The 21915-nt window shown below is 38.4% G+C and overlaps 1 protein-coding gene across 1 annotated transcript in view; it reads left to right on the top strand.

Moving 5' to 3' along the window:
- Positions 1 to 227: 227 nt before the first annotated feature.
- cacna1eb (calcium channel, voltage-dependent, R type, alpha 1E subunit b) overlaps positions 228 to 21915 on the top strand; it is a 107771-nt gene continuing 86083 nt past the window's right edge. Inside the window, exons 1-5 of the mRNA XM_084410555.1 lie at positions 228 to 807; positions 10808 to 10913; positions 11357 to 11496; positions 20832 to 20935; positions 21261 to 21419. Coding sequence (XP_084266681.1) covers positions 599 to 807; positions 10808 to 10913; positions 11357 to 11496; positions 20832 to 20935; positions 21261 to 21419 — 718 coding nt within the window. The 5' untranslated portion in view covers positions 228 to 598. The remainder of the gene's footprint in view (positions 808 to 10807; positions 10914 to 11356; positions 11497 to 20831; positions 20936 to 21260; positions 21420 to 21915) is intronic.

Consider the following 21915-nt stretch of genomic DNA (forward strand, 5'->3'; position numbering starts at 1 on the left):
ATTTCCCATTGCGTGTGTATGTGTGTGTGTGTGTGTGGGAGGGGGAGCACTGGGGCAGAGAGAGAGAGCGAGAGAGAGCGAGAAATGGGGGCGGGTGAGTGCGAGAGATGAGGCAATATGTGATGGTAAAAGACCACATTCACTGTTATAGATCACAGTACCAGTGTAACAGGTATTACAAACTGTACTGCATTACACTGTTCATCTGCGCATCGAGTCTTTGACTGGCATTGGAGAATAAATGGGCTGGGTTTTGACAGAATTTCATGTTTAATAGCCTGAGAAGTATCAGTAGGGATTTAAAAGTGTCATTTTTGGACATTTCTTTTAAAAGGATTTCATGATTTTTGACAAGACAGAAATGGCAGTTTTTCCAACAGGCCACTCATACGAAAAGGATACAATGCTTTGAAAAAGACTTCTGTTAAACCGGACTGTTTTTTTTTTTTTTTTTACAAAAAAGTTTCTTTACGGAGTGCAGCAGGCAGAACTGAGCAAACCTCGTGCCAAATTCTTCAAGCTGATTTGCCATTAGAAGAATGGAGTAAAGCTGGGATCTTCTATGAAAGCTGGGATTGATTATTCCAGATCTTGAAACATGGCTCAGCCTGAAGACATGCCTACGGAGATGAGCGCTGAGGCGAAGGCAGAGAGCGAGTCAGCAGGGGCGATAAAACGGGCTCGGACCATGGCTCTCTACAACCCCATCCCAGCCAAACACAACTGTCTCACCGTCAACAGGTCTCTCTTTATCTTCGCTGAGAATAACTGCATAAGAAAATATGCAAAGAGGATTATAGAGTGGCCATATCCTTTAACAAGCTTTTCTTCTTTTGCCAATGATAGAATGACAAATTGCATGCAATTATCACAGATTTGCTTAGCTGTGTTCTCTTTACTTAATGTTTTTGATAGAAGTTGGCTGTCCTTTTACTGTCAGTTGTTTGGTGAAATAATTTCAGACACATTTAGTAAAGCTAGAAAGAACGGCAAGTTCTGTATTAAAAGGCGCAATCAGTTTTTTGTAGACTAAGACGCTCATCTCATATTTCACTGGTTTGCATCTCTACCATTAAGAAATTTCAGACTTTGTGACGCTAGACACTCTTTCTAGGGTGTAACAGTGTAATACAAAACTGTTGCCATAGTTCATAGAGCTGCTTGAGATTTATGTATCTAAGTATAGTAATAAATGTTCAAAAGAGTTGGTACGTAATCACTTAATTAAAACTGGTTTTAAAATAGGTTTTATTTGCCTTCCATCACACAAGATCAAGTTTAGCCAATATGAGATTAATACAATGAGTTCAATAGAAAGCATGTGGAGGCTTTTCTCACATGTAATCTCACACGTGTCTCCTCTAGAGTCATATTTGCCAAGACACCAAAGCCTGCAATCAAAAGGTAGACAATTCAATATAGACGCACACATTTCAACTCAAGCAACTCATTGTTCCTAAACCAAATAACCCTCTACCTGTAAATGTGGAAAAAGGATCTCAAAACGTTCAAGAAATACAGATCTTATGTGCGTGAATGTACAGTAGGTCTTTGTCATGGATTGGATGTATTCATGTCCAATAACAACACTATTCAACAAGACCTACGGACTAACCAAGACTAGTTAACCAATGACAAAACACACCTAAATACAATTCAATGCCAAAGAACAGAACTTCAAAATAAAGACATGACAACTAGTACAACAAAAAGTCAATAGTATGAAAGCATCAACCAAACTCAGAGATCTTCCCGAGGGGCGGATTCCATATGGCCAACATCCTAAACTTTATACAACTAATTAATTGCAATTAAGACTCAATAATGGCTCAATGCTAGAGGATGATAACAGCTGTAATCTGGGTTTGTTGCAACTGGGCTGTGACAATACTGCTAAAGTGGACCTGATCACAGGTTTCTGACCTTGTGGCTGTGGTGGACCTGGGATGTTGGATTGTGGTTGACTTGTATAGTGATCTTGTGGTGGTGCTGGATAGGGATCCCCACTGGCTGGAGAAACTGACTCTGCATGGCCAGGCGAGGTACACTTGGGAACAAGCCTTGGTGTGGCTGATAGAGAAGCATGGGTGGACATGGTAGGCGCATGAGAATAGGTGGGTGTTGCAGGCATTGGAGCCAAGGCTGCTCTTACTTCACTTGAGACAAGAGTCGTGACATGACATGACCAGCCTCAGGGAACTCCTAAATGTCCTGGAGAACAGAGAATGCAGTGGACTCTGGACTGGCAGCCATAACATGACTCGGGACATGGGTGGTCTCTATGACAGGGAACTAAATAAATAAGTCCAAAGACTGCCATAAACTCTGGAGGGGTATGCTGCAGAAATACGAAGCTCCTGGTTTGAGACAGGGGGTCTGAGTTCCTGCTTACGGTTTGTGGGCACCTTGGGTAATGGTAGTACACAGGTTTGGACCTCATCTGTAGCAGATATGGGTGCTGATTCAGGTTCAAGGTAGGCATGAGTATGGACTCGTGGCTGTGAACGTGAGGTGAGAAAGCTGGCATATTTGGGCAAAACTAAGAGGGAAAAAGTGATCACCATCCACCACTTCCACAGTAATTGCAACTGTTTATCTCACAATTCTGACTTTTTTTCTCATTGCGAAATATAAACTCACAATTGTGAGCAATAAACTTGCAATTCGGACTTTTTTTCTGGCAATTGCGAGTTTATATTTCACAATTGTGACTTTATAACACACAATTGTGACTTTATATCATGCAATTCTGACTTTATAACTCTCAATTGCGACTTTATATCACGCACTTCTGAGATGTAAACTTGCAAAAAAAAATGTCTTAGAATTTGACTTATAACTCTTATAACTCGCCAGTTTATATCTCACAATTATGAGATAAGATGTCAGAATTGCGAGATATAAACTCGCAATTGCATGTTATAAAGTCAGAATCACAAGATTATATCTCGCAATTCTGAGTTTATATCTCGCAATTGTGACTTTATGACACGCAATTGCGACTTTATATCTCACAAGCTGTATAACTAAAAAGTCAGTTATCTTTTAAAATATTTTATTCTGTGGTGGAAACAAGCTTCCATAACATGGTGAACCACTCAGCCACAAAGCAAAATGAACATATCCCGGAAGATTCCAACTGTGACGTTGCCTGAAATTGGACTGGCATATTTAATGTATTTGAGAGAATCATAAATGCAACCTAGCCTCATTGGAAAAACATGCCTGTGGCAACATTTCTGCAAAATAACATTACATTGCGTCTTGAACGCTTCGCTACACTTTCAAAGTTAAATGTCCAGTGAGTGACACTAAAAGTGCTTTCAGTTCTATCCAAAACAGATAAAAGTGAATCAATGTTGAATGTGAAATGAAATGTCTGGTGAGTGGCGCTAAAAGGTTAATGCTCTATCGCTTTTGAAAAGAATGTACTGCCAAGAATGTAAACCTAACCAATAGTGTTAACGTGATGTAAAAACGCAAGTGTCAGGGATCCACCATCACACAATAACTGAGATCACTATCACCTGAGTATTCAACTTCAGATGTATCATCGCTTACCTTCTGTGCTTCGTTGGAAAAGTATCTTCGTCTTCCGGAGTCTCCAGTGTTTCCCTGTTCGTCGTCATCTTCGTATTCTTCGTCGTGGCAGCAAATACTCACCTCTCTTCCCATACTGGTGTGTGCTTCATCATCCACGCTCTCATCTACCACCATAACAGAAAGGACAGTCAGTATCTCCGGTTCTTCATCCTTCATTGACATTCATCCACAGCAGTTCCCGCTACCGCTATTCTCTTAACATTTAATAAAACTGTTTCTCATCTCAACCATCTTGTTTGGAGTGTCTGTTTCGTTACAGCAATGACATTTTAGCAAGTACATTGTTGTGTCAGGTGAACTACCAAGTTTATTATGTCAGAAAAGCCATACTTGCGGAGATGGTTATGTGATGCAAACTGTATTAGTTTACAAATCAGGCACTATGGTCATACCATAGTATAATGCAGAATAGGGTTTGCTTGTTGGGTTCAGAGTTGATGGTCGTGTATTCTTTAACTGAGCAGAATTACATAAAGTTGTAATCCATGTACATAATACGTACAATGTACAACACAATGACAACTCCGTTAGGTCCTCTAGAAAGAGCATGTTCTGACTGTGAATAAAGACTTTTCTCCAGGCTATAGTCAGAATGACACAAAGATTGTAACAAAGCCTCAGAGATGGGAAAATAAATGGCAAATGTCTTTTCCTAGCAATGGAAGACACTATATTAATATTACACTCAAATCCAAGCCATTCTGTAAAGTTTATGTGTATTACTGTTTGTCCAGCATGTTATAGTCTGCATGTATTGACGTATGTATGTTTAATATTTTTTATGTTATATCTTTGTTTATTTTTTACAGTGAAGGATCAAGTGAATATATAGGCTACAATTTTCATATAACAGCCAATTATCCAAGGAAGAAACAGACATGTGGGTATGAGAAAATTATACGGTTAATTAGACTTGCTGACTACTATTTTTCTTCTGCTAATAGTAGTAACTTGTCACCCTGATTTAGTTCTGGTTGCTTGTTCATCTATAAGCCCATCCTCTCATTGTACTCTATCATGGCTTTCATTACTTGTACTTTTCAACTCAATCAACCACTATGTCACACAATAAACTATATATTTCATGTTTCCTAAAAATCCTTTAACTTTGATTACATTCACAAGTGTCAGCTACCAATCCAATCAGCAGAAATTGGTCACAGCACATTCTTACGAGGATTGCACCCATTTTCCACACTTGAGCCTGAAAATACATTACAAGCAGCATTTGAGATAATGTTTGAATGTTTCTCAGGTGAGCGAAACTCAGTCAACCCTCCTCGGAGGAGGTTAAGTGTTGAATGCTGGTTGCCATGGCAATCCTCGCTGCTAGAGAGATGCCAAAAATAAAAAAGCTGAAGATTCTAAGTTAGTGCACCTGACTGAATTGACATTACTGTGCGTATTATTTTATAATGGCATTTGTGTGTGTGTGTGGCTGTGTTATAGCTTCCAAGTATTTTATCTCTCTTGCAACCATCTTTTTATCTGAAAAGAATGGTGAAATTTGATGCTCTGGTTGCTCAGAAAGTATTAGCACAGATTTTCTCTACAAGCTGCATGATTTGAGGTATCATTCATGTCCGTAGCACAGTCAGTGCAGGCGACTTACTGTAAGTTCTAAATTGTTCATATCACTAAATATGATCAAAAGAAAAAGTGATGTTTGCCCCAGCACACACACACAACTCAAACCATTCTTTGTTCGCTTTTGAAGCGGGTTTATTTGGTGATGATGTCATTGGGCTCATGAATCTGGCCATTGAGGATTACCCTTTGATCACCCCCTCAAACAAGATTTAGAGAACATGAATGAATTTGGATTTCCATTAATTTGGATTTGCAGTGAAACGCTCATTAAGTGTAAAAATAATAGCAATGGATATTCTCACATGCATTAGCATTTTATTTTCTCCCACCATATGCATAAAAAATAAACTCTTCTTTTTTTTTTGGTCACGTGGCAATTTAATGGTCATTCAAATTTCATAGTTTACAAGAATCAATCAATCGAAAAGTAATTTTGTAAATCCTTTTTGACCTCTGCCAAGCACATGCATTTTAAAAATAGTCTTTTATTTCTGAAATACTGGAAACCGTTTACAAGAACTATATTAGGTCATCGCTTCACCCAGTTCGTAAGAATAAAGGGAAAAAGTTTTTAAATTTAAAAGGCTCATTATTATGTCAGCACCAGTTTTGCAATAAAAAAAAGAATTAAATACATTTATATAAAATAGAATACTTAAATGTCAGACTGTCATGGCTGTTTGCAGCAGAGAAACAAAGGAGCAGGATCTAATAGCAGCAATCTTTAGTTTATTAACAAACTCAAAATAACAAAAATAATAAAATACTCAGACGTCACAGAAATCTCAAAATCACGAACAGAACTACCACCACACAAAGACCAAATTGAAACAAAGACTAACAGAAAACATGATCAATAAATGCCAACAAAAACAAAGGGAGGAAACGAGAAACAGGTGGATCACATTAATCAAACAATGAATAACCCAGTCCCACTTTATATTAAGTGTCCTTAACTACTATGTACTAACATTTAAATTAATAATTTGATTCAATGCACTTATTGCGTACATGCTTGTTTTTACATTGTACTTACATTTTAAAATACCTGCATGTAAATACATCTATAATTACACTGTTGACCTTCCCTTACACTTCAACCCACACTTAAACCTACCCATACCACAAACCTGTCCCTAAAATGATCCGTATCCCACCTAAATAACAGAAAAAGTGTTTTGCAATACAATATGAACACAATAAGTACATTGTACTGTACTTACATTAAAAAAAAGTACAGAGACGTTTAAGGGATAGTTCCCCCAAAAATGAAAACTACCCCATGATTTACTCACCCTCAAGCCATCCTAAGTGTATATGACTTTCTTATTTCAGGCAAACACAATCTGAGATATAGTAAGGCCTTCTGAAGAGAATTGATGCGTTTGTGTAAGAAAAATATACTTATTTAAAACTTTAAAAACTAAAACTAGATCCGAGGAGATGAAGACCCAGGTAGGAAAAGAGAAAAAGGTGGATCACATCAATCGAACAATGAATAACCATAGTAACAAATGCAAACAAAGGAAACAGAACAGGAAACAATGATACGAGAAAAGAAAAAAACATCTAAGAGTCAAACTCAAACACAGTCAAAAGGTGAAATAATGTGACACTCTGCACACCAACTCTGCAGTAAACAGAGATGTTGGTCCCGTCCTTCTCAGTACATGATAAGAGTTGTAACTCAGAACATTGTTTAGAAAAAAGAGATTTAGTGTTTAACATTTTTGCAAGGTTTTGCTAGGGAGTTTTCTTACAACTCTGAGTGATCTATGGATATTGTCTGTATTGTTTTGATCCCATGGCTGGTCTCTGTCCATTCAGTTCCTAACAACTGGATGTTTTGGAGTTATCTTCTATGTTGGCTTGTGTTTTGGATTTGACGAGTTTGGATATCTCTAGACTGCTTTGTTTTCTGCCTGGTATGTTACTCATAATTCTGCAAATGGAATCTCAGCTGTTACACACTCTTGTTTGTCCAATCTGACAACTCCATTTGACATTTCTGTTGTATACTGTATTTGTTCCAAAGAAACATTAATGTGAAATCCTTTGGAAGATCATTTTATGATCTGAGACTATAAGACAGACTGGTGCAAGCTAAACCAAACGCAGGACTCTATGTTTTTATCACTTAGATATTTGCATTTAGGGTTATGTTTGGCCCAAGAAGTTCAGTGACCCAAACTATATGGCAAAAAAATTATGTAATGGCTTGGAAAAATATTTTTTCTATGGCCTCAAAAATGTTTTAACAAGACCTGAAAATTGTGCTTGACACTGTTGGACCAAAGTTCACTGAAGTATCAATACCATCTTCCAAGTTTTAGTTTATAATGATAAACCATAATGATGACTCACACTTGTTTCCTACACTTCTACAATATTACTACCAGGCAGTTTCAGATGGTGCTTACAAAATTGTTCGTATTTATTCCTGCTCTGTAGTATTTCCTTCGGATTTGTTTGCTGTGTTTCATGGATGCACAATGATTTTCAGTTTACATCATTCTTTCTGCAATCCAAATGTAAAGTCATATGTAACATTTTCTCATTTCCTTACTTATCAATACAACTTTAGATTGGGCAACCAGGGTTTAAGAATCTGAGAAATAAGTATTAAATTATTTCAGTTAAAACAAGGAATGATATCTGCAGCTGAAGTTAGGACAGTACTGAAATGGTGTAAATATCGCTCTCTACTGTTAGAGCTTGCTTGAGAAATGAAATAAATTATACAAATTTATCAATATCCAGCACTAGAAAAAGTAATGTCAATAATTAAGACTTCTTTACTTGTTTAAGGGCATATTTTACTTGCTTTAAAGGGTGGCCTATATTTTAAAAACATTGTAGCTTCTGATCTACTCTTCTGAAGACATCTTACTGTATGTTCGTCTGGTCTTCCAGTGGTCATGTCAGAATCAACTGAGAGCAGAGACGTGTTGTTTTCCACATTGACACAGGTTCCCAAGGCATTCTGGTGGATGCAGCCAGCAAAGCTAAAGAAAGACATTCTAGACTCTCAGTGTTGCCAGAATATAATTGGGAGGCTTACTCACTTAAATTGCATTCCTGAGCCATGCACTCTAAAAAGAAATCCAGGGGATCTATTACCTCAACTTAAATACATTCATGGTTGCAAGTTAAAGAATCAGAATTATTGATTTGTTTAAACATTTTAAGTTTAAGTTAAGTTTTGATGAATTATCTTGACATAATAATGTTGATCATCATATCAACTTAATATTGGCTGTAATTTTAACTCAAAGTTGTTCATTAATTGATTTTTTGGTTACAATTTAATTTAAGGTGACATAGTAATGTTAATGAACTATATAGAGTTATGTTTAGGGTTAGTGTTTGGTTTAGGGTTAATTACTTATAATTATGCATAATGTACTGTTATTACTATACTCGTGTAAAAAATACGTCACCTTAAAATAATGTTACCAATTTTCTTTTTTAAATTAAGTTGTTGTAACTTTGAAAATTGGGCAGTGGGTTTGTAGTTGCATCCTTTGCATAGACAGAGTATAAGAAGAGTAAATGTTGAAATCAAGTGTTTTATATGTGTTTAATGCTGTTATGTTTGACTTTTAGAAGAATTTCTGTTGTTGAGGTTTTTGTGGTTAGTGGTTATCATTGTGCTGAAGAGTAATGTTGGTGGCTAGGTTGTGGTTGGCTATTTCAAAGAATACATTACTTTATGCTATAACGGTAGTGACAAGTAATATCTTACCTATTCATTACATTTACATGCTAAATAAGTGAAATTTAACATGTGGTTTTCTATATGTTTATTTTTACTGAAATACATAAAAAGAGTTGGTTCCAATGCTACCACTCAAGTAGTTGGAACAACTCCTGAATAATGTACTGTAGCATTATGCTACAATGCTACTTAATGTAATATGTTGGTTGAACATAATTGCATTAGAAGTTGTCATATCTCAGAATATTGATGAAAGCTGTTGAATTAATTCATTCATTCATTCATTCATTCATTCATTCATTCATTATCAAATTATTTTTAGAGTGTGGCAGACTACATTTAATGGATGTGAATGTGCTATTAGGGGCTGCACCAACGATCAATTTCAATCTACAATTCTACCACTTGTAGACATGTTGGGTTTGAGTTGAATAGCTGTGGATAAATCACTACAAAGCTAATCAAGGCTGACAGGAGCTAAAGCAAGACAATGCAGCCACTGTGAATATGTCAATGAAGACATGCATGCTTCTCACCTACATCATCCACTCAAACACTCCATTACTGCAGCATGGAGCCATTTATATGAGGTCAACTACTTTACTAGATGAAAAGCCAACTAATAAGAATGATTAGTCATGCATTTAATCAAACAAGTCCAGTAGGGTCATTCCATGTCAAATCAACCAAATATTTTACGGAAGAAAACAAAGATAAATGAAAATGAGTAAAATTAAACAATTTGAACATGAAGTCGCATTGGGATCAACATTTCTATGTGATTGAACCATATAGGGCCTTTAAAATGAAGGAAAAGGAAAAGTTACATGCACGCAAACTTTGGAAAAAGAATATTTATGGCACTCAGACAGGTATATTCTATGCAATTGTGTTGATAGAAAAAAAATGAGATACATTTCTAGTTTCAACCCTATTTGTTTTTGTTTTGTTTTTTTCTAATTGCAGAAATGCATACAGAAATTTTACAAAATACACATATCGACCAAAAAAAAACAAAAAAAAAACCCAGATAAACAACAATATAAGAATATGCGATTACATTATTTGTTGTTCAGATATTCCTCTTTAAAAGAAACAGATATCAGCTGTATGCAAAGTGTCCCACATTTAGTTTTTGACCACTGAAAATGTGTTTATTTGACCAATTTACTCATGGGACTGCATTAAGATCTCCATATCTCTGGGATTGAACCATTTATTGTAGGGCTTTTAAAATGTTTGTTAAGAACCAGAATCTAAAAGAATATTACGATATCTTTAATAATTCTTGAGTTACAGGCATGCAAACTTGGGGCAAAAACACACAAGCTTTTCCCCATTTTTGACTTTTACTGTTGGCATATAATGCAACAAAGATTGCTTAAGTCAACAGATTTAACTAATAGACCTACCAATCTCTGTGTAAAAAATAAAATATTGATGCCATCTTTCTAAAGTCATTTTTACCCCCCTGTAATTTGGCTCCAAATCATAGGTAAACATTTTAATTTTGAAAACTCTCCACAGAATAGTAAATATGCATCCATGATATTTCATATTTTGGCTTTCTTCTTCAAGTATTTCTTTCACCAGGCAAAAAATTATCAAAATAAAAATTTTCAGCCGGGGACCTCTGGTTGAGTTGACACGGAATGACTCATTACCATTTATGTGTATACAGTGTATGTTCCTACTGAAGAGAAAAGGGAATTAATGCAGGTATGCAGGATTTTTGGATGTGTTGAGTAGTAAGTATAGAGACTGAGTTTTGAAGAGTCTTCATTGTTTAGATGCAAGCTGGAATGTTTAAATTTAATAGTTCTCATTTTGTTTGAAATTAAGTTTGTTATTTAGGCTACTCTGACATAATATTTGCCTTGACTTCTATGTCATTACTCCATTTGAGTATATGATCCTGGCCACCATCATAGCCAACTGTATTGTTTTATCCCTGGAGCAACATCTTCCTGGTGAGGACAAGACGCCCATGTCCAAAAGGCTGGTAAGCATTAAAAACATAAATATACCCATATTCTTAAGAAACATAACTGACCTTTCAAAACTTTTGCTAATACTTATACTCTTATTTGACTCCCAGAGTCCAAAATAAACCTCATTCTTTTACTCAGAAGATAATGTCAACCAACAGCAATTCCTAATGAACATGGCAACCAACTTAACTATGCAACAATACAAATCTTCAATTAAACCACCACAGCACATGCACTTTCTAGTTTTTCAACCTTCACTAACACTATCAAACCCGGCCAATTTCCTAGACACAAATTAAGCAAATCTCAAACAACACATCATAACTACTGAACACTGTACTTATAGTTTACCTGGGCTGGGTTAACTTGCTTACAATACTAACTCTGAAAATTAAATCTGATCATTTGTTTTGTTTAATCATTTTATCTGTTTCTTTATCATTGGGTCCATTAGGAGAAGACAGAGCCTTATTTCATTGGGATCTTCTGTTTTGAGGCTGGTATCAAGCTGGTGGCACTTGGTTTTGTTTTTCACAAGGGTTCCTATCTCAGAAATGGCTGGAATGTAATGGACTTCATTGTTGTGCTAAGTGGGTAAGTGATTGCTTTTTTAATACTTCACAGTATGAATAGTTTGAGATAACAGGTGAGAGCTTTACAACTATAGAAAGTATTGCTTCCATTAAACTTTCATTAAAAACAAATCTGATAGGACTGTAAAGAGGTAGTAGGTATCTGCCCTAAGAGTTCTGCCATGTGTAATATTGGATAGGTGTGCACAATCATTCAAAATAAAAACAGAAACACACTTAGGTACAAAAGCAGAAGGACTCTCCCATGGTGGCATGATATCTTATGCTGCCTTATACTACACTTTAATAAACATACAGCTGCTAACTTCCCTAAGCACTTCTTAATGGAGCATTTTGAAAGCTCATTCCTCTTACTTAATTGGGTGAGGGAAGTTTCAGCTGATCTTAACATCATCAATTCTGACTGAGGGACTTGTTCATCAGAATCAAACTGAATCAAACTTTAGTTCTGAGTTCATGATGTAAGACGCACATCCAAATTAGCACAGCACCAAATGAGCTAATAAGCATGTCCAGATGGGTTATTAAACCAAAGATCCATTTTGAAATGAACAAATAAAAAATAACCGAATGAGACAGGTCTGTCAAAGTTGGTTATCCTTGGAAAACTTTGACAGTTAGAACTGGTTCTTTTTGAGTCGGATATGATAAAAAATCTGACTTTCAACTGTGCCTGTAGGTTTGATTCAATCATTCCAAACTTCAGATGTGTGTGTTGCGTCATCAACCTGGAACTAGTGTCCGATTCAGTTAGATTCTGAACCGGCTCGACCATTTAAAGGCTTAATAACTACTCCATATCCCAAAATGCCATATCCCAAAGCCGATTGGGATATGACCTTCGTCCTTCGGATGAGACGTAAAACCGAGGTCCTGACTCCCTGTGGTCATTAAAAATCCCAGGATGTCCTTCGAAAAAGAGTAGGGGTGTAACCCCGGCATCCTGGCCAAATTTGCCCCTTGGCCTCTGTCCATCATGGCCTCCTAATCATCCTCATATACTGATTGGCTTCATCACTGTCTCCTCTCCACCAGTAAGCTGGTGTGTGGTGAGCGTTCTGGCGCAATATGGCTGCCGTCGCATCATCCAAGTGGATGCTGCACATTGGTGGTGGCTGAGGAGATTCCCCCTTCTATGTAAAGCGCTTTGAGTGCTGAGAAAAGCGCTATATAAATGTAATGAATTATTAATTAATTATTATTATGACAGCAGCAGCCATCTTCTTTGTTTTCAAGTAGCAGGGAATTCACGCGGAACCCTCACAACTCTGCCGTCATTATGTTAAGCCCGCCCACCGACTCTATACACGATGCGATTGGCCTGACTAGAGTTTGTTTTTTCCAGCTCGAAAGCCAACGGAGAGTTGCTAGACAACCCTGGCTGCAAAATAAAATTTTGCTGCCGCTAGGGTGCATCTAGATTTCTAGGCTAACATGTTTGTGTATTTTTTAAACATTTTCTCAACAGCCCAAGCATACACATAGGTTTATAGAGAAGTGCATAAAAAGAATCATATAAAAAATAACTGTAAACAATAAATCAGCACCATAGAAGGTTCCAAGTGATCAAGGGCATAGGGCATTCCATTTAAACCCATTGCACAGGCTCTGTCAGTAGTGGGCACTCGTGCAACGTAAGCAATGTCCATGAGTTGGAAGGAAGTTAGAGAAAGGAACACATTCCTAAATTAGAACACAGTCACTACCGGATTATGAATGAATGAATGAATGAGGCATTTATATAGCTATATACAACTTGCCTTCGCAGTTGTGCATTGCATCCACTACATTAGAGTACAAAATACATTACACAAGTTAGTAGATGCAAGGATGCCAAAAGACTAGCTTATACTGAATGTTTGTCTGATGAGGATATGGTGAAATCAACTACTCACATACATTACATGCATTAAATAATTAGGATGGAATTATTTACGGAAAACTGTAGAATCCAAACAAACAATAAGTACCGATTATGATTGTGAAGACCAAATGGATATGCATACAAATATACAAACAGAATACATCTCAATTGTTTAACAACTGATTATATTGACACCCCCACACCAGGACAAATAAGCTAAATTCATTCATTCAACATAAGATGTGCTAGATAAGGGTGAAGGGATGAGGCGAGAACTCAAGACACAGAGCATGGGCTTTTATTTGTAGTTATAACTGGCCCCATGAGGTACACTGAACAAAGACAACACAAAACCAACACACCAACATGACCACACAGGACAGACACACACCAACAGGACAATACAAGATGGTGAGAGGGGTCAATTTACAGAGACAAGAAGTGGAGGGAGAGAGGGGAGCCAAGCCAGTGTCGGCGGGACAGCCCAGGAAGTCTTTGAAAGGTCTGGAGACCAGACAGATGATCAGGGAGGGACCGGAGGGTTGCACCAGGGAGGCACCGACGGGTCTGGAGACCCGGCTGAGGGCCAGAGCAGAGCCAGGGTAATGGACCAGGGGGGCTCTGGTGGGCCTGGAGACCCGGCTGAGGGCCAGAGCAGAGCCAGGGGAATGGACCAGGGGGGCTCTGGTGGGTCTGGAGACCTGGCACGACCTCTGTGGCCGTGACAGGGAGAGTGGCCAACTCTCTGTAGAGGCAGGAGTGAGGGGAGCCAGCAGGGAAATGTGTGCAGCCCAGACACACATTAACTGCCGAGGCTTAAAGGGAGATCGGGGACGGCCTCCTTGATCGGGCAGGGGTGGCTAGGATGGCCTCCGTGGCTCTGACAGGAAAAGGGGGCTGCTCTGGGACGGCCTCCATGGCAAATGGCTCTGTTACCTCCAGGACAACCAGACATGGGACCACCAGACTTGGGAGCTCTGGGACTACCAGACTAGGTGAGATGGAGGAAGCCTTGTTCCTCTTCCACTGAGGTGATGTGGGAGCAACACACCTTGAGTCACAGGCACTTCGAGAGAAACTAAACGATAATAAAAGAGTTGTTCCTTTTCATTTCCCTAAAAAGAAAATCAAACCAGTTTGAACTGCAACACGCTATTTTTGCACTTCTTGCAGCAAAGAAAACTTTTTTGTTTTGTTTTTTAAATAGGCAGTCTATTTAACTCTATTAAAAGTCCTCCAAAAACTATCACTGGAGAAACATCCACTAAAAAATTATAAAAATGATTAACATTTTATTCAAATACATAACTACATTTGAATGGCTGTCAATGGTGTAGTTAATGTCTGTGCTAGCCAGCAAAACCTTGACCCCCTGTTGTCAAGGTAATGTGGGTGTCTACAACAAGAAATGATTTTGCACCATAGATTTTAATCCATTTAATAGATGAAAATATGACAAATCATGCCAGGTCATTTTTTTTTTTCACATTTTAATCGATGTTCTTAAAAGGTGGGAAACGGTCTGACATTGATTTTAACACACATCACATTAATGAAAGGTGTAATTTCTTTCTGGTTGTATAGACTTAGTACAGTGCATCGACTGGGCCTAATTCATAAAACATGAGCAGAACATATTTATGTGTAAACTGTTCTTAAATCCAGTCTTACTAATTATTAAGTTAAATGCAAAATGGTTTTACAGAGAAATTAGTTTTTGTTCGTTTTATGAATGAGGCCAATCTTGTTTTTGATATCTGAATGCTCATAGCAACTGTTCTTAGTTTTGCCTGGAAAGATCCACATAACTGTATATTTGTATACACCCTTAATAGAATTTCAGATTTTTCTCTTTAAATGCCCGTTTTTCTCTTAAAATTCTGATCTTGAAATGGTGGTTAAAATCTGAAATCAAACCGATAATCCCTGCTACATATCTGACACACTTTTGGCTCCAACATACCTGACCTCTTTAAAAACAGTGAAAGTAAGTCAGACTTAAAAGAAAACTACATGTGTCATTTCACTCATCTGGGAGCTGAAACAAGGCCAGTAGGCCATTGCTTGTGGCTTTCATTTCATCTGAAATTAATGATTAGCTGCAAGTGAATCTGCTGGGACAGAGCCAATTTGATATATTTTTTTTTATTCACAGGTCCGCTGGGAACATATGGAGAAACTTTGCATTTGACATGATAAAACAAATATGAGTATCATAATGTTGAACTGACAGCTCACTGCTGTACCTTTCCTGCAGCAGCTCACGTGTCCTCTGCTATTTTCCATATGCGTTTTGTCCATAGCAATGGGTTATTCTCTACTGTAAACCGACGTGGCTGGCTGGTGGTTTTTAAGCACAGTGCGCAGATGTGACTAATCGATAATCAAATTTGTTTTTTATATTTTCATTATCGATAACAATCCGCAAGAACCAATTAGGTGCTTTCTTTTTTGTTACGCAGCAACTGACTTCAGCTGAACATCAACCGAAATGCATTATTTACCTGTCATCACTGTAAAGCTGCTTTGAAACTATCTGAATTGTATAAAGCGCTACATAAATAAAGATGCCGTTTGAGTTTCAGCAAGAACCAATGAGGTTCATTCTCGTGTTACGCGGCACGTTTGAGCTTCAGCAAGAACCAATGAGATTAATTCTCGTGTTACGCATCGCGTTTGAGCTTCAGCAAGAACCAATGAGATTAATTCTTGTGTTACACAGCACGTTTGAGCTTCAGCAAGACCTAGAGAGGTTCATTCTCGTGTTACGCAGCACGTTTGAGCTTCAGCAAGACCTAGAGAGGTTCATTCTTGTGTTACGCAGCACGTTTGAGCTTCAGCAAGACCCAGAGAGGTTCATTCTCGTGTTACGCAGCACATTTGAGCTTCAGCAAGAACCAATGAGATTCATTCTCGTGTTACGCAGCACGTTTGAGCTTCAGCAAGAACCAGTGAGATTCATTCTCGTGTTAAGCAGCACGTTTGAGCTTCAGCAAGACCTAGAGAGGTTCATTCTTGTGTTACGCAGCACGTTTGAGCTTCAGCAAGACCCAGAGAGGTTCATTCTTGTGTTACGCAGCACATTTGAGCTTCAGCAAGAACCAATGAGATTCATTCTCGTGTTACGCAGCACGTTTGAGCTTCAGCAAGAACCAATGAGATTAATTCTCGTGTTACGCATCGCGTTTGAGCTTCAGCAAGAACCAATGAGATTAATTATTGTGTTACACAGCACGTTTGAGCTTCAGCAAGACCTAGAGAGGTTCATTCTCGTGTTACGCAGCACGTTTGAGCTTCAGCAAGACCTAGAGAGGTTCATTCTCGTGTTACGCAGCACATTTGAGCTTCAGCAAGAACCAATGAGATTCATTCTCGTGTTACGCAGCACGTTTGAGCTTCAGCAAGACCCAGTGAGATTCATTCTCGTGTTAAGCAGCACGTTTGAGCTTCAGCAAGACCTAGAGAGGTTCATTCTTGTGTTACGCAGCACGTTTGAGCTTCAGCAAGACCCAGAGAGGTTCATTCTTGTGTTACGCAGCACATTTGAGCTTCAGCAAGAACCAATGAGATTCATTCTCGTGTTACGCAGCACGTTTGAGCTTCAGCAAGAACCAGTGAGATTCATTCTCGTGTTAAGCAGCACGTTTGAGCTTCAGCAAGACCTAGAGAGGTTCATTCTTGTGTTACGCAGCACGTTTGAGCTTCAGCAAGACCCAGAGAGGTTCATTCTTGTGTTACGCAGCACATTTGAGCTTCAGCGAGAACCAATGAGATTCATTCTCGTGTAACGCAGCACGTTTGAGCTTCAGCAAGAACCAGTGAGATTCATTCTCATGTTACGCAGCACGTTTGAGCTTCAGCAAGACCCAGAGAGGTTCATTCTTGTGTTACGCAGCACATTTGAGCTTCAGCAAGAACCAATGAGGTTCATTCTCGTGTTACGCAGCACGTTTGAGCTTCAGCAAGAACTAATGAGGTTCATTCTTGTGTTACGCAGCACGTTTGAACTTCAGCAAGAACCAGTGAGATTCATTCTCGTGTTAAGCAGCGCGTTTGAGCTTCAGCAAGAGCCAATGAGATTCATTCTCGTGTTACGCAGCACGTTTGAGCTTCAGCAAGACCTAGAGAGGTTCATTCTTGTGTTACGCAGCACGTTTGAGCTTCAGCAAGAACCAATGAGATTCATTCTCGTGTTACGCAGCACGTTTGAGCTTCAGCAAGACCTAGAGAGGTTCATTCTTGTGTTACGCAGCACGTTTGAGCTTCAGCAAGAACCAATGAGGTTCATTCTTGTGTTACGCAGCACGTTTGAGCTTCAGCAAGACCCAGAGAGGTTCATTCTCATGTTACGCAGCACATTTGAGCTTCAGCAAGAACCAATGAGATTCATTCTCGTGTTACGCAGCACGTTTGAGCTTCAGCAAGAACCAATGAGGTTCATTCTTGTGTTACGCAGCACGTTTGAGCTTCAGCAAGACCCAGAGAGGTTCATTCTCATGTTACGCAGCACGTTTGAGCTTCAGCAAGACCCAGAGAGGTTCATTCTCGTGTTACGCAGCACGTTTGAGCTTCAGCAAGACCCAGAGAGGTTCATTCTCATGTTACGCAGCACGTTTGAGCTTCAGCGAGAACCAATGAGGTTCATTCTCGTGTTACACATCACGTTTGAGCTTCAGCAAGAACCAATGAGGTTCATTCTCGTGTTACGCATCACATTTGAGCTTCAGCAAAAACCAATGAGGTTCATTCTCATGTTACGCAGCACGTTTGAGCTTCAGCAAGACCCAGAGAGGTTCATTCTCGTGTTACGCAGCACGTTTGAGCTTCAGCAAGAACCAATGAGGTTCATTCTCGTGTTACGCAGCACGTTTGAGCTTCAGCAAGAACCAATGAGGTTCATTCTCGTGTTACGCAGCACGTTTGAGCTTCAGCAAGAACCAATGAGGTTCATTCTCGTGTTACGCAGCACGTTTGAGCTTCAGCAAGAGCCAATGAGGTTCATTCTCGTGTTACGCAGCACGTTTGAGCTTCAGCAAGAACCAATGAGGTTCATTCTCGTGTTACGCAGCACGTTTGAGCTTCAGCAAGAACCAATGAGGTTCATTCTCGTGTTACGCAGCACGTTTGAGCTTCAGCAAGAGCCAATGAGGTTCATTCTCGTGTTACGCAGCACGTTTGAGCTTCAGCAAGAACCAATGAGGTTCATTCTCGTGTTACGCAGCACGTTTGAGCTTCAGCAAGAACCAATGAGGTTCATTCTCGTGTTACGCAGCACGTTTGAGCTTCAGCAAGACCCAGAGAGGTTCATTCTTGTGTTACGCAGCACGTTTGTTCGCGTCAAGCAGGTTTCTGTTGATCGCTGATCAAAATGTGAATAAAGCCTAAGTTCAATCTGTTCATCATATAAAGTGACCGTGTCTAAATATTTGGACTAAATCGCTCAGTTCATATGGATTAGAACTTTTTGAAGCATCAAAGTGTTAGTTGCGTGAACTGTCAATGGAGGGACAGAAATCTCTCTGATTTGATTAAAAATATCTCCATCTGTGTTTTGAAGATGAACGATGAAGTCTTACGGGTTTGTAATGACATGAAGGTGAGTAAATGATGACAGAATTTTCATTTTTGGGTGAACTAACTCTTTAAGGTTCCCCATCTTCCCCTGTATCTTGAGGATGTGGACAACAAAGTTGCATGAGCATACAGTGCGATCAGATGTTCAGAACACGGCATAGACTCGGCATGAAGCCTTTTCTTTCATAGTGTGTGAAAGATGAAGCATTTGCTGCAGATATGCTGATGATTCACCACTAAGTGTTGATAATGTTATTCCTCCATCTTCCTCCATCCCCTCCCCCTTCACTGCCTCTCAGAGCTCAGTTCAGTGTTGTGTGTAGGTGTTCATGTGTGGGTGAGCCCATATTCATTTCATGTTTGCATTTCAGCTTTTTCACTGGCAGGTACAAAGAAGCCAAATTGTGAAATAATTAATAGTGTTTGGTCATGTTACACTGATTGATAGAAATGTAAGCCATGAAACAAAGGTACAAACATAATTGCTTATTATGACATGTGCAAAACACATTGTTAAAAAATCCTGTGTTTAAAGAAGTTATCAGTAAATTTGTAAAATGTTGTTAAATCTAAAGACACAGGTTATTCTTAAACATACTGTCCTATTTTTCAATTCCCAAAATGCTTTAAACATAGTACATAGCCTACTGTAAATTCTCCATTGATTAATCAGGAAGCATTGCATAAGTTCTTTTGAATCACAGATTGAAAGCTCTTGTAAGAAACCGCTGTATATAAAAATGGATAATGAAACAGACTCCTCTCTGTTCCTGTGGCAGATATGAAGGATTTGTTGATTCAAATCATGATGTATAATAGTACGGACGTGGTGCAGTTCTGGAGGCTACAGAAAGATTCACAACCTTGAATTTTCACACCATTTACACCCCCGAGCAATGCTTTCATCCACTCACCCACTCACTCGCTCCATGGCTCGCTCTCTTTCTGACGCTCGCTTTTTCCTCTTTCCTCTTCCCTCTTCCATACTGTAATTATTATTCTCTTATTCAAATTTATCCTAGAGCTCATGACTTTTAAGTTCCTCCTGAATATTAACAATGGTCTTAGTGCTCACAGATATTTTTGTCAAGTGTATTTATCACTGTGACATTTCTGGGAAGTGCACACACTGCTAAAACAGCTCTCACTAAGGTTCACACCGCATGCCATAGTTAGTGCCCACTTCCCATTTCTTTTGTCAGGTTGTTCACACCTTTTAAATGCGGCACATGTCAGGATGAACAGGTGAAACTCCTGACCTGAACTGACCTGCCTCAACTAATTTAAGAATATCATTTAATCTTAACACTTTTTTTTTTCTATTAGAAATTCATTAACATCAATTAATGCATTTGGTAATGCATTTTAACAGCATTTACTAATTTAGTGTTAATTCATGTTGCAATACATGTATGTTAATGAATGTCAGTTATACCTATGAACCTTGTTACAAAATCTCATTTTGTTTTTATATATATATATAAAAAAATATATATAAATAGGTAGCACTTTTACAGTGCAATTTTACAGTTCTGTTATATACGCTATATACGTATCATAGTAATTACAATAACTGGGTAATAACTAGGGGGGGGGGGGGGGGGGATTACACATAGTGTAACCCCATTTTTACATCTGAACTGCTGTTATCACTGTGTAGAGAATCACAACATTTGCTATTGTAAATAAATAAAAATTCACCTTGAAGGATTTTATGATTCAAGGGTAAATCAAGCATGCAGTTTTGACAAATGTAATGTTAGATGTGAAAATTATTGCATAAATGATGTCATTTATTTCTGTGTAATTTTTGTTTTATTTTATTTAGGCCACATTTAACAGCTGTTTTGATGAAGCCTTATTTCCCTTTTTCTTTGTGTGTGTGTTTTTTCCCTCAGGATTCTGGCCACTGCTGGTTCTCATATGAATATTCCTGTGGATCTGAGAACCCTTAGGGCTGTGCGTGTGTTAAGACCCCTCAAACTAGTTTCGGGAATCCCCAGTAAGTTTCTCATCCTATTCCCACTACATATAATAATCAAAATCAAGGCAGTTTAAACCTGCTCCTGAGCTCTAACTTGCCTCAACACACCTGTCTGGAAGTTTCTAGTATACCTAGTAAGACGCTGATTAGCTGGTTCAGGTGTGTTTAGTTGGAGCTGAACTCTGCAGGACAGTGGACTTCCAGGAGCAGGATTGGACACCCCTGATCAATAGCAATGTCATCTTGTTACTATAAATAAATTTGAAACACAATAGTTGGTATTAAAAGTAAAACCACTCATTGGCAAGAAGAACTTTGTACTAATTCATTTTAATTCCACCAGGTTTACAGATAGTTCTGAAGTCCATTATGAAAGCGATGGTGCCCCTGCTGCAAATCGGTCTTCTGCTCTTCTTTGCCATCCTGATGTTCGCTATCATCGGTCTGGAGTTTTACAGTGGCAAATTACACCACACTTGCCTGCCCTATCCAGATATACTCGGTAAGGGGAATCTTTTTGGTATTTAACTCAAGTGAAAGAGGAGTGCTGGACAGTTGTAATATGGCAAACACAAGACATCTGCCATGCATGTCATTTGAAATCTTTGATCTTGGGTGCTCAGTTCTGGTTTTTTAATGGTATGATCAAGTCCTCCTGGGAAGTTTGTTTTTACGAGTTTGTAATTGGTAATCACGATGTCAAGTGTGTTCAAGTCACTTTGGTCGAAGCAAGATGGCTATGTACCTTTTTTTCTTTTTTACAAAAAATTCAGTAAAATGAAAACTACTTCTAAACTAATTCTAAAAAATGAAGAAGGAATGCGCATCGGGTGTGTTTTTGCTTTTTTCTATGTTTTTATTCAACTTTTGAAGGTGCTGAATCTGAATATATAGTGTGTATACACAATATATATTTTTTATCTAATTAATTACATGATATGACGACTAATTAATCTAATTAACTGTATTTAATCACACATGAATATTGGCTGAGAAAT

Source organism: Rutilus rutilus (assembly GCF_951802725.1).
Source record: "Rutilus rutilus genome assembly, chromosome: 6".
Classification (NCBI taxonomy): Eukaryota; Metazoa; Chordata; class Actinopteri; order Cypriniformes; family Leuciscidae; genus Rutilus; species Rutilus rutilus.